Below are 19,795 nucleotides of genomic sequence, written 5' to 3'. Positions count from 1 at the left end.
ATAGGCATGGATTAGACGGTTTGACTGGCAGTGGTAAGCCAGAGAGCTGTACAAGGTTCCAGTCTGATTTTGGTTTGGTTTCTACTGCTGGATGCCCTTCCTAACGCCAACCACTCCAAGAGTGTAGTGCATACCTTTTATGTGTACCAGCACCAGCCACAACTATAATTTCTTTTGGCTTGATGAGTCTTCTCAAGCACAGTAAATCACATATCTTTGCAAGTGGTAAGCTCCTGGGCTAACTGAAGGAGGGAATAATATGCCCTATCCATACAGGAGGAAGCAGAGATGATGCTAAAAACTATAGGCCTATCTCTCTGACCTCACACATCAATGAAGCCATGGAACAAATAGTCAAAAAGAAACTAATTGCATTCCTTGAAGAGAATGATTTGCAGACTGATACCCATCATGGTTTTCAACCAAGCAGAAGTTACTTGATACAGCCTTCACAGTACCACAACTAGGTACTAAAGCAGCTGCTCAACAGCTCAAATACAGATGATATGTCTCACCTTTGCAAAGACTTTGATAAAGTCAACCATAGTATGATATGTCACAAGCTGTATGATCTTGGTATCGATGGAAAACTTGGAAAGTGGTTACATGACTTTCTAAAAGATAGAATTCAGGCAGTGGTGACCAATGGAGCTACCTCCAAAGAAATACAAATAGTGAGTTGTGTTCCACAGAGCAGTGTCTTAGGGTCACTGTTATTCATAATGTCCCTCTCAGACAAGCCTTCAGCTGCTCAGAGAGCAACCCTTGCAGCTATGCAGATGATACAAAACCCTGAAAATACCGTAAACCTGCAACAGAAGATGGTCACAATATACAGGTATGCAGAGGATAACACACAGCTTAATACTAGAAAATTCAAAGCCCTGCATTACCAACACATGAAGCTCAATGAAATGCAAATAGGATACACTGGTAGAAGAGGGACTGCAATCCTCAGATGAAAATTACTACATGTCCTGGCTATTATGAGTAGTGATGCATATTTCCAGGTGTATCTTACTAAGTTGGCAATAAAATGCAAGCAGTTGCCTGGATGGATCCTTAAAATGCAGGCAGTTGCTTGGATGGATCCTTAGAACTTTCAAAACATGATAACAAGAAACCATGATAATCCTCTGGAGGACATTTGTCAAGAGCCATTTAGACTACTGATCCCAAACTGTGGTTACCACACAATGTAAATTTAATAGCAGAACTAAAAGCAATCCAGCAAAGCTACACAAAGAAGATTGTCTCAATGTAACAGGTCAGCTACTGGGAAAAAGTTAAGACACCACTCCCAATCTGCCCTCTCATTGTTATGGAATTGTTGCAGACTTTTTTCAATCTCCATCAGTGTTGTTTTAACTGCATTTGAGATATTTGTTTAAGCGGTTTGCAATCTTGAGTTCTTCTCATAGTCTGTATGTCTGTGTCTTCTTTTTTTCCATACATAGCTAGCTCTATTATATTGTGATGCAAGTGTCAGTGTCACTTTCACATTAGGAATGATAACCATATTAACTGAGAAGCAGAAATCCACTATATTATTTGTCCTGATTGGTTGGAGCACAGTTTACTCCATAAAGCATTAGCATGGTCAAGCAGCAACTCCACTGTACTTGGTGGTGGTAGTGTGTCATTCCTGAGAGCATGAAGCCCTTAGGCCATTCCATATTGGCGAAGTTGAAGTCAATCACAAGGAATACACTGTGTTGTTCCAGTTTGACTAGAACTTCTATTTTTGGCGAGGCAGTCTTCAAACTTGCCTGAGTAATTTGGAGCCGCTGGTGGACAATATGTAATACATATAACAACATTGAGTTATTTTATGTGTACAGTTTGAATGTTATACACTGGATTTGAATGACAGCAGGACCTGGAGTGTCAGGACCTCATAAATGTATCCTACAACTTCATCATGGTTCCTTTCTCTTCTATCCACTTGTAATATAACATACTTCAGTATAGGTACTTCTGCATCTGCTATACATATACACATAAACATATATACATACATACATACATACATACATACACACACATACATACATACATACATACATACATACATACATACATACATACATATGTATATATAAAGAATAATATATTCATGTATACATATACAAATTTGCATATATACACATAAGCACACATAGACATGCACATATACACCCATTGTTTTTTAAAAAACAATTTTTTGCCTAAGTCTAATTTCTTTGGCTGCTGAAGGTAAAATCAGACTGTTGTCATGTTGATTATAGTTACTCAGCCAGAAACATGTGTTCATGACTGTCCTCTTATCTCCAGGCAATAAGCTTGTATTTCTCCTTAATGTCATGTCAATTTTAGAAAATTCTTGACTCATAAGATTATCTCCTCTTCTCAAGAGCAGCTGATCATAATTGAGATTTGGTAATTATGAAACATCATCTAGAAGCAGAGATGATTTTTATAAATCAAAAATTAATTTTTTATGTTCTTTGACATACTTGTATTTGTTTATATACACACACAATCATATATATATATATATATATATATATATATATATATATGCCAGCATGGAAGGTGGACATTAAACGATGATGATATAACAAGTAATAAGGGACATGCTAGTTTATTGACAGTAATACAACACACTTCAAAGTCATGCCAAATTTCCTGCCCTCAGATTGCTGAGGAATACCAATGACCTATCACAGATATTATACAATTTGACTAGCTACAAGTTTCTTTAAGATAACAGTAATTCAAGTTTCCTATACTACTAGTATTTTATCAACTTTGTTAAGAACATTGAAAGTGAATCTGACAGCCATTTGGAATGAGAATCATGAAGCAACAAATATACATCAAATCTGAAATGCAAATTCATCAGGCACTCCCACTATCCATTAAATGCTTTCATCTGAAGTATCCAGAAGTAGACGGCAGATTGAGTTCTACGTCACAGCTTAGTGTGTTATGTCAACAGGAATTCAAACTGATTTGGAATGAAATACTCAAGGACAAACAACATTTTGTAGGACAGTGATAGTGAACTGGTGTATCATGAAATAGAGACTAAAGTAAAAATCTGCATCAGAGAATAAATTTAATAAATTTCAAATAAAATGAATTTCTGATGCTCTCAGTTCAAAGATATACTTAGTATACATTTGAAAACAATGGAGTACAATGAACTCAAATAACTTAGCTGAATACATTTTAAATTGGCATATTCAACCAATGGATAGCAACTAGGAAAATATATGACACTGCTAAAAGGAAAGAAAAGCGTTAAAGAGCAACAACGCAAGGAAAATGAAGCAAATGACACAAACCTTTCTTCTTTTTTTGTATGGGTTACAGCACTGAAGGCACTCTGTGTAGCATATGTACCATCTGCTGTCACTCGCTTCTGGCTGGCACCAGTTGCTGTATACACATCTAGAGAAAAAGAATAAATACAAAATTTGAAATTGAAAATAAAAGGTATCAAACATATATCAGAGACATTATATATATATATATATATATATATATATATATATATATATATATATATATATATATATAATATAAAATAATAACCATTATAATGTTTTTTGTATATAATATACATGTTATTATAATGGATGAAGGGATGATATATATATATATATATGTATATGTATATATATATATATATATATATATATATATATATACACACACACACACACACATATATGTATATATATGGCAAATGAAAGACGGAAGGTGAAATATATGAGAATTATAGATATATTAATCAAATGACACATTTGTTATTGCCAGTGTAATTTTTAGTGGTCCAAATGAGAGTTTTAACTATTATTTCTAGCAGGTAGACACTTCAATGTGTCCTTTGATTAATATAATTTTAATTCTATAGCTATATAATGTTGATTTAGGCCTGCAATCACCTATATTAATATTGTAGTTATTATGGACTATTTGTATTGACTTCGATAATAATAATAATATTAGTATCTATATAAATATTTGATTCTGAATATTTTGCTGCTGATATATATATATATCTATATATACATGCACACACCTCCCCTCCTCTTTTTCTTCTTCCTCTTTCCTGTACTTCACAAATTCCATGTTGGGCTACATTCCTATATTTATCCATTATCTGCCTCAACAAACTCCATCTGACTAATGCAAGCATGAAAAAGTAAAGTTAAACATTATTGTAATGTCAAGACAAGGAGACACAAGTACACAATGTATACATGCATATATGCATGTCTGGTCAACAATCTTTCCTCAGTTGACTATCATGTATGAACATTTATTTTACTCAAACTGTATCTCTATGTCTCATGAGAATGTTGTGACTTGTTCTAATTGTCTCTTGATGTTGTTCATGTTACCAGAATATAACTTTAGGTCATCTACAAAAAATGTAGATGACATTAATTTTATGCTGTATTCCAGCATGTAGCTTTGGCATTTCATTAACAAGGGGTTCACTGCCAATAGAAATATTACAGATAACTATCACTCGGGAATATGCCTGTTGATTGCTTAATTCTATTTGTAATAAAAGGTATGGCTTTGATAACTGTGTGGATCATGTTGTGGTCAGTCTATCAATGGCACTCACTATAGCAGTTGGTACTTTGGCAAGATGTAGTGATTCTATCATACATGAGTGAAGAACAGACTCAAATGCTCTAGACTCCTTTCTTTCTTCTTGCCTATTCATCAGTCATCACACCATTATATATTCAGACAACCTCTGTACATAACATTCAAGCGTGCAAAGGACCTGTAGTTTTTGGCCACATGGATCTCTTTGTTCTTAGGGTTAAGAAGCATCTGTGCAACCATCAGCCAGTCTGGTATATCTAGCTCAGCATCCATTGTGCTTTTAAACAGGGTTGTGAGAATATCTCTATTGAATGTGAGCTTTTTGTACAGATAATCTACTATCAGGTGATTTTCCATTCGGCAGTTTCATAACTGTCAGGTGTGTTTCACTAGTGATGTTATATATTTTGGGAGAGGTGTTTACACAACACTCACTTCATAGTTCATTTAACCATGCAACATTGCAATTGTGTTCTTCATTTACGTCCCAGATTCCCTGCCAGAATGACTATAGGTCTTCTTGGGGAGGAGCATTAACTACCTTAATGGTATCATCTATCATACTGCAATATACAGCTTGTGGATTTTGGGCAAATTTGCAGTTTATCATTTTTTGTTCATGTAATTTTTTACAGTAACAAAGTTTTTCACTTACTGCTCATAGAACATGTTGGAGGGTGATCAATTAGCTTGTGAGTGTTTCTTGAATGAATGAATAAGAGTGTGTGCATGTGTGTGTGAGTGCGCGCATGCACGTATTTATATTGCATACATATATGTATACTAGAAGGTTACAGTTCACCACAATTTCTCACTTTTGAACCAAACACCAAAATTGTAAACTTCCTAGAAATATCGCAGACATTTCTTCTAGTTTGTATTACCTTTCTTATTAACCAAATGAAAATTTATACATCAACTCCAAACCAATTCATCCTAAATCAGTGAAGAAAGGTATACTGAAAAGTCTCTCTATCCAAGTATCGAAGTTATCAACAAACAAAGAAATATTTAACAACTAGCTTGCTATTACAATGAGGCTCTTAACAGAAGTGGCTATAAAACAAACAAAAGATTACTTATATACCCAACCAAAGGTTCCAAAATCTCATTATTCACACCGTAGAAGCACAGATAATCAATACAAAAAGCATTCTGCACCTAGACACACAAAAATCTCTAAATTTTCAAATTCTAAAATAGAAACTAATAAACTCCTGAATACTAGAAATTCTATTCATAATAATCTTACATACACCACCAGCAGGAATCAAGCTAGTAGAAAAATAGAAATGGGAAAGCTATCTGGAATAATCCTTCACATAGTATCCAGGTAAAAACTCATCTAAAATAGTCTTTTCCCTTTTAGAAAATATCATCTCATCAGATCTCAAATATTACCAAATATTTGATAAGTATATAGTTAAGCTTTCTTACTCTACAATCCCAAACCTGGTAGATGTCAATGCTGGGAGTAATAAGTTTAAACTAAACAATACTAAACTATTTAAACATGTAGGTAATCTGATACATAATAACCAATCACTAAATAACACTGGTCCTGATCACCAGTGTCATACGTCTCCTGAAGGACTTCAATACTTACAACATGATCATCAACAGAACCCACTCTGGCAAGAGACCATAGAGCCACTAACTTGATAGAACTATGACTCACAACATAGTTTTATCTCTCTAAGGTTATCACAATATATTTTTCTCTAAACTTTGGATTCTTTCATTTACTGTCTCCATTGGTTTTTTTTTTTTTTTTTGTATCTGTATAGGTTTTTGACAGATATGTACCTGTTGAAATGTGTATTAACATATACATTCTCTGTTTATTTCTATATGTGTACAAATAGGTATTAATATATGGATTCATTATGTGCCTGTGTATATACATATAATTATCTATATCTACATATTTCTGAGAATGGTATCTATCCCTCAAAATCTATACTCCATTTCTAATGTAGTTTTATTCTTTTTTTTTTTTTTCTGTGGTGATCTTTTCCATATATTTAAATATGCACTTCATTTCAGAACTTTTAAAGAAGCTATAAGGTGATGCTCAAGCATTTCATCATATAGCAAAAACAGCTGTAAGCAAATGAAGTTGATTACATAATTCCTGTTCTCTTGTCATTTCTTTCATGATATACCAGTTACTTACTTTTTTTCAGCTTCTTGAAAAGAAAACTTCTTTTGGCAATTTCTTAAATATTCATGTAAAGCCTATTTTATTACATGTTACAAACAGTCAACTTCCGGTGATTTCAAACCTAGTTAAATCCAAAAATACAAGTCACAGGGACTTGATTCTTCATACATTTGTAGTTGGTATAGAACTAAATAAATCTTGAAATTTTGGAACATGACAATATTTCAATAAAATTATAATGGCTACAAATGGCAGAGTTTTGGATCAGGACACCCACATAGTTTGGATTTTCTCCATTTTGATGAGGATTTTTCCACTTTTATTTTTTGCATCATGGTTTTGGAAATAATGGGTGTAAGATTTTCATGGAAAAAAAACTTTTGAAAATTTATGATCCATCCCCATCCCAGGACCGATTTTGGCCAATTTTGTTTGCACTACATACTTAAAAACAATGGGAATAGCCTTTTCAGGAAAAAAATGAAAAAAATTTTTGATCAAAAAAAATGTATGATTTAAAGGAGATTTAGTTGTTGATTCTAACATATCTCACAACTACCTGATACCTTTCTCAGAATTGCATGTAGATCTAGATTAAAAAACAAACAAAATGTGAACACTAATTCTTTACTTTACAGCAAACACATTAGTAGGTGACAGAAAGGGAAAAACCCAAAACAAATATGTAAACACATAAACAACATTCTCAATACAATAATTTCATGCTAAGTTTGGGCTCTAGAAAACTTAAGCTCAATTTAGTGCTTTTTTTTTTTTTTTTTTTTTGTAGAAATATGTTTACTTAGTAATTAGCTCATCCATTTCTTGAAATTCTGGCTCAAACATGACATTTGAAGCCTTGGATTTGTGTCCTGCTCAACAACTTGTTGCACACAAATACATCAATTTGGCAAGTAGAGTCAGTATACCACCCACTTTACTCACATTGCATATTTTCACTATATCATGACCAGAATTATAAATGATCACATTGAATTTGAGAGAAGTTTTTCTTTTTATGATATAAAAATCTTGAAGAAAATATGTCCTTTTCTAAGTGAAAATGAGCAATGAAATTTAACTTTTATATTTTCTAATGATTATCTGACCTATCCCATCGGTTTTTCATATCAAAATAAAGTGAAAACATTCCTCTTCATGACAGTGTGATTTTTAACAACTCGAGTTATAGCACTCGAGCATATTGAACTAGAATGAGGGCTATGGTTAAGCAATCAAAAACAAAAACAAAAAAAAAACATACAAACTTTGTAAATGCATGGAAATAGCTGGGTGTTTGAGGGATCTTGACATATGTAACTGATTTTAATTAAAACTACATGGAAAGAAAATTCACATCCAGAACTTACAAATGATATATAATTTTCCTTAGAAAATATTTATTTTGGAATGAAAATGATGAAGCAAAAAGCGTGTCTTTGCATGTTAAAATTGTGCTTGTCTCCATTGTACAGCGTTCTATAGGGATACCTATTATTAGTTTAATGTTTTCACACCAGCTAAAATTTAAATATTGCGCATATTAAATGACATATATATACATCATCAACATCATTGTTTAATGTCCATCTTCTATGCATGCATGGATATGACAGTTGACAGGAGCTGGCCACGTAGAAGACTATCTCAGGTTACTAAGTCTGCTTTGACAGGATTTTTACAGCTGGATGCCCTTCCAAATGCCAACTATTTTACAGTGTGGAATTGATGCTTTTTACGTGGCACCAGCACTGGCAGGGTCACCAAGTAACTTGCAAGACAAGGAATTTTGAAGAGGGGCAGTGGCATTTGAGCAGGGGAACTTGTGTCAGATGATGAAAGGTTGGGGTAGGGTGTGACGGAGAGACAAAAACAGATGTCGTGCTATAGAGAGAGAGAGACAGAGAAGAGAAAGAGAGAGACAGAGAAGAGAAAGAGTGAGACAGAGAAGAGAAAGAGAGTGACAGAGAAGAGAAAGAGAGAGAGGAAAAAAGAGAGGTACAAGAAAGAGGATAGAAACAGGTTTGCTGATGTAAAAGAGATACTTGGTTACCTAACCAGAGGGAAACGCAAGAAAAAGAGAGAGAGTGTGATGAAGAATGAGGGCAGAAACAGGTGTGCTACTGTAAAGGACATATATAGCTACATAGCCAGAGGGAAGGGCAAGAGATAGAGAGTGGGAAACAGCAAAACAGCAAGAGAACACAGGTAAGAGGTGGTGACAAAGTGCCAGGGTATATTCACATGTAACAAGGATCAGATCATAGAAGGGACGGTAGAGTAAGGAAGAGAAAGATAAATGTTGGCAATTGCCAGGACATGCCTTCAAGGTACAGAAGTCATAATATACATGGCCAGGGACTGCTAAGAAAGCATGAGTAGGGAGTGGGAATTGTAGTGACTGGTGAAAACCTGGGTATAAAGATGGGGTGGGGAAAAGAAGAATACAGTGAAGAGGGCAGTGAAGGGGAGTGAGAGACAATCATAGTGTATGCAGAGGAAATGTGAAGAAGAGAAAGATGCAGTTTAGAAGGGTCGATGTAGTTCGGTTTCTTGGAGTAGGGTGTGTGAAAACTTTATTGTTACATGTGGGTGGGACACAACACTTCTAGCACTCAGTTTCACTGACGCAAGTGGGTCTTCTCCAGAACCTCATATCGCCAGACATGCCGGTCCATTGTCATTTCCTCTATGAGCTCTGAAATCCTAACCACTTCATCCCATGTCTTCCTAGGTCTCCCTCTTCCACAGGTACCATCCACTATTAGTGACAGACACTTCTGTATACAGCTGTCTTTACTCATAGGCATCACGTCGTTACCAATGCATTCTCCTCTCCCTCGTGCCACATTTGATTCCTCTTATGCCTAACTTTTCTCTCAACAGTTGCGCTTTGTTGATCATGCACACTGATGTTGCTAATCCAACGGAGCATACTATCTTCATTCCTCTCCAATCTACACATGTCCTCTGCATTCAGATCCTATGTTTCACTACCATGGAGTATAGCCATTTGTACACAAGCATCATGCAATCTACCTTTCACTCTGAAAGAGGGTCCTTTTTGAAAGCAAAAACAGAAGCCAAGTTTTTTCAATCTTTATCTTATTTTATTCTAATGTAACCTATTTAATGTCACTCACATTTAGCATCTCCACCCCTACCCCATTTCTTATATGTTTTGTATGGTAATATGTAGCTTAAAATAGTACAAGTTCTTCAATGTTTTTATGTTAGTATGTAGATGAATCAGTATATAATATGTAGCTTAGAATAGTACGATTTCTTATATGTTTTTTTATATTATGTGGCTTTGAGTGTATTAATAACAATAAAAGTTTAAATATTAACGCAATGTTGGAACAGCATCCATCTTTGCTAACATGTTATATAGAGATACACATACACACACAAACACATATTTATGTACACATGCACACATACACATGAAAGATTCGGAAACAAAAAGCGCTTACACGGAGATGACTAGTGACACTCATTTTTTTAATAACTATTATGCAATATCAAACTAAGGACATGCAATATGAAACATGTGTGTGTGAGTGTGTGTGTGCATGCGCGCATGCAAACATGCATGAATGTATCTGAAAAAATTTCACAGGAATTGTATGAGTTTATATGTTACTGCATTTATAAATGGTTTTCAGAATGATATATCTGTTCTTCATAATCAGTTATGTGTGACATTCCAATAGTTTAGGCCTCTAAAAGAAATATCATTGTTCTTAAGCCAAGCCTGCTATCTTTATCACATACCTCTTTATTTCCTCCAAACATTTTGTTCTATCTATGAGCCTTTTTTGCTATTTTTAACACATGGTTTATTCATTTACATACTGTGGGAGATAGTTAGCTAAATTTGTGGAAAGCAAATTTTTATGATAAACTTATTTTTTTATTATTTTATTCTTATTTTTTGATTCTTCTGTATTTTTCTGATTTTATTGTATGTATTTTCTGAATTTTTATTTATCTGCTTATCCACCTCCCCTTAGTAAATTACTGTATATACTCCATATACAGTAATTAGGGTATTTGTAGAGTGAAGTTAGTCTATTGTTTGTGGTTATATTATGAAACCATTGCAATTTTATAGCAGAGTATGGTTATTTCAATTGCCATGAAATATTCTGATGTGTAGTTTGTTTGTTAAGTTACATCCCAATTATATTTAAGGTTGTATATATGTTTTTATGTATATTTATATATATAAGTGGATGATGTAGTGTTACTTATGTAACTCACCATATATTATGCATATAAATATATATATATATATATATATATATAATGTTATATAATTGTGCTGTAACTTAACGAACATCAGAATATTTATAGCAAGTGAAATCATCATACTCTGCTATAATATTACTATAGTTTCAGTATATAGTTACATAGTTACAGACAATAGAATGACAATTTGAATGACTTCACTCTTTACAAATATCGTAATTACTGTATATGGAGTACACTAAGAGGAGGAGGATAATTATATATATATATAACGTGTAGTGTTTGGTGTCAGGAAGGGCATCCAGCCTTAAAAAACATATTAAAACAGACAGTGAAGCATGGTGCAGTCTTCTGCCTAGCTAGCTACTGTCATACCATCCAACATGAAAAGCTGATGATAATGATGATATAATGTTACATTTATATATCGTAGGCCCAGGAAGACCTGGGCTGAGGTGGTGAGGCAAGACCTTCGTACATTGGGCCTCACCGAGGCAATGACTACTGACCGAGACCTTTGGAAATGTGCTGTGCGTGAGAAGACCCGGCAAGCCAAGTAAGATCGTTGCCAGTGCCCCTGGACTGGCTCTTGTGCGGGTGGCACATAAGATGCACCATTTTGAGCGTGGCCGTTGCCAGTACCACCTGACTGGCTCCCGTAGGATTTTCGAGCGAGATCGTTGCCAGTGCCCCTGGACTGGCTTGTGCGGGTGGCACATAAAAGACACCATTTCGAGCGTGGCCGTTGCCAGTATCGCCTGACTGGCCTTCGTGCAGGTGACACGTAAAAGCACCTACTACACTCTCTGAGTGGTTGGCGTTAGGAAGGGCATCCAGCTGTAGAAACTCTGCCAAATTTAGATTGGAGCCTGGTGTTGCCATCCGGTTTCACCAGTCCTCAGTCAAATCGTCCAACCCATGCTAGCATGGAAAGCGGACGTTAAACAATGATGATGATGATGATGATATATATTTGATGTAATTGAATGTGTGTGTGCGTGTGCGTGTGTTTGTTTTCTGCTTCGTTATAACCAGAAATGGCTCTGACAAAAGTTGCATTGGTTTTTTTAGGTTGTTCAATTTTCCTCAACTGATCAGTAGACCAATTGAGTAAACACACCTATAATGACTACTGGAAACAGCTGCAAGCCAAATTTGCTCTAATAAAGGAAAAGTATGTAATGCCCATTATTTATAACTTGTTTTTTACACTCTGTGTAAAAACTAGTTTGTCTGGAGCCCAAACATGGGTTTAGAATAAAGCAATGTGATGAACCATAGCCTTGGACCCAGCCATAACAAATACTTGGAGTTCTTCACTAATGTAAATATTGTTAGCCTGATGTGTCAACAGAGAGCTTATGAAGTATTGGGTTGTCCAGAAAGTTCTGAGCATTTTTAGCATGCAAAAAGGATATAAATAATTAACCTTTCAATAAATTTTATTCAATGAAATAATTTCTATTGTTATTAATGATCTTTGCCCACCTATCAGGCTATTTAAATATTCCATCAGCATAAAATTTTACTGGTTTTGAAGAAAAAAAGTTATCTAGATGCATTTTGACTCCATCTAAACCATCAAATGTTTTCCTTGCAATGAGTTCTGTAGAGACAAAAGCAAGCAGTAGTCGGATGGCACAATATCAGGAGAATATGGTGAATGGGGGTAAGAGACCCCAATGAAGTTCATGTAACTTTGTTCAGGTAGCCAAACACATGTGTTTAGGCATTATCTTGTTGGAACACTACCCGTTACCTTGTTGGCAATCTCCGGCCTTAGTTCTTTAATCTTTTTGGTTCAAATTAGCCAGCTGATGGCAGTACACATCAGAATTAATGTCTGGTTTTGTGGGAGAAGCTCATTATAAATAAGGCCTTTATGATCCCACCAAACACAAAGCATAGCTTTTTTTGGCATGAATATTCATCTTTGGTTACTGTTTTGGGGGATCCTTATGCAAATTCCAGAATCTTCTTCATACTATGTTTTCATACACAATTCATTTTTAATCTTCAGTCACAAGTTGTTTCAAAAAAGGCATGCTTTCATTCCATTTCAAAAGCATATTGCAAACAGAATACCAGTCCAAGCAATTCTTTTCTGAGAGTTTGTGAGAAACCTGTAGCAAACTCATAAGAAGCGGAGAGAGAACGTAAGTTCGTTTGCCCGAACATGAGAAATTATTGATTTCTCATTGGTTAAAAATTACTGCCCATATACAAATTATGAACTTCGTTGAAGAAATCTTTCATGGGGTTATGGTTCTTTGATTCATGTATGAGTAGTTATAAAAACCCTGATTTTCGGCAAACACTCCAGTGATCGTTGGGTTGCTACTAAAATCCACAACACTCACTCCAGTGATCGTTGGACGGCCACTCGAATCCACAACACTCACCCTTTTGAGTATCGGCTAATATATATGCCATGTTCAATACTCAAATCCGACAATATTGAATTGTCGTGAAACCTTATAGCTAGAATGAGAAATTAGTTAATATAAAATTTAAGTTGTAATTCTCTACGCCGAAATGACTTGTTTCTAAATGTTCTATAAATGTTTAAAAAAATGTATATAATAAATTAATGTAGAAACTTAATTCCTTTTACTTCTTGTTTCTTTCAACTTGTTGAATTTATTTCTGTATATTAATGAAACTGTATTTTTTTATGTGTAACAGTCAAAAAAATATAATCTATATCTTCAACATACATGTACGTATGAACGCACGTTCAGCGTCTTGGTATGTATACATCATAACATTTACGCAGCCTAAACTAATAGTTATGCTTAGTGATAAATACTTATAATTAAGTTATAAGTAACGAGATTATCATTATAGCTTTTAATTAAGAAATAATAATATTTGTTATAACTTACGAATGAAAACATTGTAAATAAAGATATAGTATATCTCACACTTCAACGACCTGTGATAACAACACATAAAAGACCCATACATTATAGTGAGAAATGTATCCTAGATTCACCAGCCGTACTTTTAGAAACTTCCCACTCCTCTGCAAGTTCTCTAGTCATGATATTTGAGTTTTCTTTTGCCTTCAAAACATCTTCATCCAATTTTGAAGGTCTACCACTGCAACTGTCATCTTCCACGCTAAACTCTCCAACTTTGAATTTTGCAAACATCATCATCATTATTGTTTAATGTCCGCTTTCTATGCTGGCATGGGTTGGACAATTTAACTGAGGACTGGCGAACGAGATGGCTGCACTAGGCTCCAATCTGATCTGGCAGAGTTTCTAAAGCTGGATGCCCTTCCTAACGCCAACCACTCCAAGAGTGTAGTGGGTGCTTTTACGTGCCACTGGCATAAGGGCCAGTCAGGCGGTACTGGCAACGGCCACGCTCAAAATGGAAGTTTTTTACGTGCCACCTGCACAGGAGCCAGTCAAGCGGCACTGGCAATGACCTCGCTTGAATGTTTTTTTCATGTGCCAATAGGGCGACACTAGTAACGATCACACTCAAATGGTGCTATTTACATGCCACCAGCACAGAAGCCAGACAGCTGCTCTGGCAATGATCACGCTCGGACGGTGCCAGTCATTGAATTTGGTTCGTTTACGATTTCGATTTCACTTGCCCCAACAGGTCTTTGCAAGCAGAGTTTAGTGTCCAATGAAAGAAAGATATGCATAAATGGGCTGGCTACACCCCTGACAAAGGTCACGGATTATGGTCTCACTTGGCTTGCCGGGTCTTCTCACGCACAGCATATTTCCAAAGGTCTCGGTCACTAGTCATTGCCTCAGTGAGGTCTTATGTTCGAAGGTCGTGCTTCACCACCTCGTCCCAGGTCTTCCTGGGTCTACCTCTTCCACAGGTTCCCTCAACTACCAGGGTGTGGCACTTTTTCACACAGTTATCCTCATCCATTCTCGCCACATGACCATACCAGCACAATCGTCTTGCTTGCACACCACAACTGATGCTTCTTAGGTCCAACTTTTCTCTCAAGGTACTTACACTCTGTTGAGTATGCACACTGACATTACACATCCATCGGAGCATACTGGCTTCCATTCCTTGCAAGCTTACACATGTCTTCAGCAGTCACGGCACATGTTTCACTGCCATGTAGCATGGCTGTTCGTACACATGCATAATACAGTCTGCCTTTTACTCTGAGGGAGAGGCCCTTTGTCACCAGCAGAGGTAAGAGCTCTCTGAACTTTGCCCAGGCTATTCTTATTCTAGCAGCTACACTTTCAGCGCACTCTCCCCCACTACTGACTTGGTCACCTAGGTAATGAAAGCTATCAACTACTTCTAATTTTTCTCCCTGGAATGTGGCAGAAGTTGTTCTCTGCACATTTTCAGTGTTTATTGCTCCTGAGCATCTGCCACATACAAACACTATCTTCCTAGTTAGCCTTGCTGCACCTCTTATGTGTCCATAGCTTACAGCTGTCTTACCAGAAATATAGCATCAGTGGTGCTTTTACCTGACACGAACCCAAACTGTATCTCATCTAAACTGACTCTCTCCCTAATTAGTTGGGCTATGACCCTCTCCGTGACTTTCGTTACCTGATCCAACAACTTGATACCCCTGTAATTATTTGTATCTAAAGCGTCACCCTTACTTTTGTAGCAGTTGACTATGGTGCTGCTACACCATTCATTGGGTATAACTCTTTCGCGTATCACCTGCTTAACTGTATGGGTGACTAGGCTATAGCCGACATTGCCAGAAATTTTGAGCATCTCTGCAGTGATTCCTGATGGGCCAAATGCTTTCACTGTCTTCATACTCTTAATTGCTTTATCTACCATGGTACTGTCAACTTGGATAGCTAGTCCCTCTGTTGGGTCGACATTCGGCAGACTCTCTTTCTCCCATTCATTCTCTTTATTGAGCAATCTGTCATAGTGGCGTCTCCAAACCTTTCTCTTTGCAGCCTCGTTTGGTGCAAGTGAACCATTATCTAAGCAGACACATTTTTCTCCTACGACATCATGATTCTCTCGCACACACTGTCTTGCAACACAAAATACCTCAAGTCTTTGATTCTCACGGCCACCTTCAAAAATTTGCAGCATTTTTTCTTTGTTTAAAAAGAAAAAACATTAAAAGGTGAATATGAAATTTTTGGTTATCCATTTCAAATGTCAATAAAGAGTAACCGGAATGAAAGATAAATCTATTTTCAGTCAGGAACAAAGAAGAAATGCACTGCCACTTCAAGCAACAGCAAACTTTAAACTGTGTTATATTTCAGGTGTGTTCAATGAAGCATTGAAAGATTTAGTTTAAAAACACTCAGAATTTTCCAGACAACGTAATATTTTGCCTGGATTGATAATCCCTCATTATTAGCTATATATATATGCTGCCTTTCTTGTGTGATAGGTTTTCTATGACTGGATGCCCTTCCTCTTGCCAACTCCCTCCTCTTTCCATAAAATTATCACCATCAACAACATCATCATTTAATGTCCATTTTCTATGGTATTATGGGTTGGACAGTTTGACAGAAGCTGTCAAGACAGGAGAGCTGCACCAACTTCCAATTATGTTTTAGCATGGTTTCTACAGCTAGATACCCTTCCTAACACTAACTACTTTACAGAGTGTGCTGGGTGGTTTTTGAAGTGGCATCAACAATCCTGAAGTCACAAGAGAAAGACCTCTCAGCTTAGAATGGGAGTGGTACCAAGATATCAGAGTATAGTATGATAGAGGGATAAAGGTAGCCCTCTTACTAACAAGAAAATACTTGGCTACCACATAAGACAAGGAAGGAGAGGAAAATGGGAGACTGTTAGAGAGAGAGGGCCTACCTACAGGGAACAGTAGTGGGGTAGTATAAGTAGTAAAGAGAAGATGAGAGTGTGAGGAGGGAATAAGATAGCAAGTGATGGTGAGAAGAATTGGAGTGACTGGGAGTGAGGTATGGTAAATATGCAACATGGAGTGCATAGACAAGCACATGAGGCAGAGTGGAAGGGGCCTGCAGTGGGTAGTTGAGATGTGAGGAAGTTTGATAGAGGACAGAATTAAGTGTGCAAGGGGTCACAGTTATAAAAGACATGCCCTACAACTCCCTCTGTTGAGGGTTTTGTCTCACCGGTGTCACATAAAAAGCACCAAGTACACTTGGTAAAGTGGTTGGCATTAGGAAGGGCATCCAGCTGTAGAAACCATGTTAACCCTTTTGTTACTAAGCTGGCCATAGCCAGCCAAGAGTACCTATTGTTATTTAAATGTATATTTGAGCCCAAGTGTCATTCGTACATTCATGAAAACACATGATTTCACTTTGTAAACAGTTGAGTTATTGTATTCGATATTACTTGGCGTGATATTTGAACTCGGTGAATTTTGGAAGATTGTAGCCTTATTAATAAAGAGCGATCAGGCAGACCATCCACTGCAGATGATGACCAAATCAAGTCATTAACTGAGAATAACCCACATTGCACCACCTGAGAATTGGCAGAAAGCCTCAACCTATCAAAATCCGTCGTTCATGAGCACTTAGTAAAGCTTGGGTACACAAATCACTACGATGTTTGGGTACCACAGGAGTTGAGTGAGAAGAACCTTTTGGATCACATTTCCATCTATGATTCGCTTTATAAACGGAATGAAAATGTGCCTTTTTTTAAGCAAATTGTGACAGGTGATGAGAAATGGATGATCTACCGAAATGTTCAGAGAAAACGATCCTGGAGTAAGCGACATAAGCCACCCTTAGCCACCCCAGAAGTGGGTCTTCACCCTAAAAAAGTTTTGCTTTGTGTCTGGAGGGATTGGAAAGGAATTCTGTACTATGAGCTTCTCCCAAGTAACCAGACAATTAATTCTGAGAAATACTGCGCGCAACTTGACGAGTTAAAAGCAGCAATTTAAGAGAAACATCCAGAATTGGTCAACAGAAAGGGTGTTGTTTTCCAACATGATAATGCCAGACCACACATTTCTTTGGGAACCAGACAAAAATTGCGGCAGCTCGGCTGGGATGTGTTACCCCGCCCTCCATATTCACTAGATATTGCTCCTTCGGATTTCCACTTATTCAGGCCCCTGCAGAATAGTCTTAATGGTAAAAATTGCAATTCCTTGGATGACATAAAAAGATACCTTGATGAATTCTTTGCCATGAAACCACCTCAATTCTGGGAAGAGGGTATTTTCAAGTTAAAGGAAAGATGGAGACGCATTGTGCAACAAAATGGTTCATATTTGGTTGATTAAAAATGTAATGGCAAGTATTTATTGACCTTTTTCTTTCCTTTAAAAATCGGCACGAACTTTCCGGACAACCCAATATTATATTTTATATATCTTAATATATAAAGCTGAAGTTGTGTGTCTGTGTGAAGCCTTTTTAAAAGTTTATAGAAATCCACATTTTCCACTTTTTGGTAAAAAATTTTACATCAATGGAATTTTCTCGATCTGAAGTTTCCAGTGCAGTAATTAGATTTTTAAAATTCCGTTTACTTTGTGTGATTTAAGGGAGATTTGGCTGTTGTTTCTAGCAACTTTTATATTTCTTCCCTTCTGCCTGGAACAGCGTTCTTACACACGCGCTCAACAGAGAGAGAAAGTGATACATACAACGTCATAGATTAAACTTTCTTCTCAGTATTCTTTACTTATTTTTCATAACATTGATACGTAAAAACAAACACAACCACACATACGTAATCTGTGGCAACAACATACACATTGCTCCCGTTCTCTATCTCCCCCTCTTCCTCTCTCGCTCTCTCAAACGTATACACGTGCAAGTAAACACAATCATTCACGTTCGTCAATGTGGCATAACTACAGAGTTGTACCCACCGACTTTGGACGGTCAAAACTTTCAGAAAAATGAATATTTTTTAATGAAATTTTCTATGCATATATTATTTATTATGTAGATTCCGAATATACAAAAATTTTAGGTGAAAGTGTTTTGGGATGGGGGTGGGGGACAATTTTCGGAAATTCCACTTAAATTCCTCTTAACTTAGAGGAAAATGAATATTCTTTCGTGAAATTTTCTACAAAAATACCTTGATGTATGTACATTTCGAGCATGTAGGAACCTTGAAGTAAACAACTGCAGGTTATTTTTGAGAAGTGTTCCCCACTCGGTGGTGTTTCAGAGCAAGTTGTCCATATTTGTTTCATTTTTCTCTATTATGTGCGTAAGTGCATCCATAGATTTCTAATGAAGTAATAGGCAGTGAAGAGAAGCCTTCATAAGAAAACTTTTAACTACCTCTATTCCTTTCTCCCCCTCTCCCTACCTCTTCCTCTCTAGCTCTCTCAAATGCATACACGTGCAAGTACACAATCATTCAGTAAAATATAACTCATGTTCGGCAATGTTTTGTAAATATACCACGATTTTCACTAGGGTGTTAGGGCTAGGGTTTTAGGGTCAGGGTTAGGATTAGTGTTACATTAGGGTTTTAGGGTCAGGGTTAGGGTTTAAGGTTAGGATTAGTGTTACGGTTACGGTTTTAGGGTCAGGGTTAGAGTTTAGGGTTAGTGTTAGGATTAGGTTTAGGATTAGGGTTGGGTAATCGTGCGGGTGTTAATCTGAAAAATTACAGATATGTGAAAAGTACCGACCCTGCCATCTATTATAACTTTTGTTGTTCTGTTTAATATATACATAGATTATGCCTCCAAAGAAGAGAGTTTGCTGGGGAAAGAAAGCAGCCGGTTTTAAATGGCAGCAACAGACTGCAGAAATTCACCACATTCCAGAAGCTACTTTGAACATAATGCAA

At 36.4% G+C, this 19,795-nt stretch overlaps 1 protein-coding gene across 1 annotated transcript in view; it reads right to left on the bottom strand.

The window, feature by feature from the left end:
- Window positions 1-19,795, bottom strand: part of LOC106880484 (coatomer subunit beta) — a 208,801-nt gene that overhangs the window by 78,166 nt on the left and 110,840 nt on the right. Inside the window, exon 14 of the mRNA XM_089365970.1 lies at window positions 3,330-3,435. Within this exon, the coding sequence (XP_089222096.1) occupies window positions 3,330-3,435 (106 nt within the window). The remainder of the gene's footprint in view (window positions 1-3,329; window positions 3,436-19,795) is intronic.

Source organism: Octopus bimaculoides, chromosome 18, assembly GCF_046866305.1.
Source record: "Octopus bimaculoides isolate indiv1 chromosome 18, ASM4686630v1, whole genome shotgun sequence".
NCBI classification, from domain to species: domain Eukaryota; kingdom Metazoa; phylum Mollusca; class Cephalopoda; order Octopoda; family Octopodidae; genus Octopus; species Octopus bimaculoides.
Note: the sequence above shows the minus strand (reverse complement) of the source record. Positions and strands in the feature narration are given on the sequence as shown.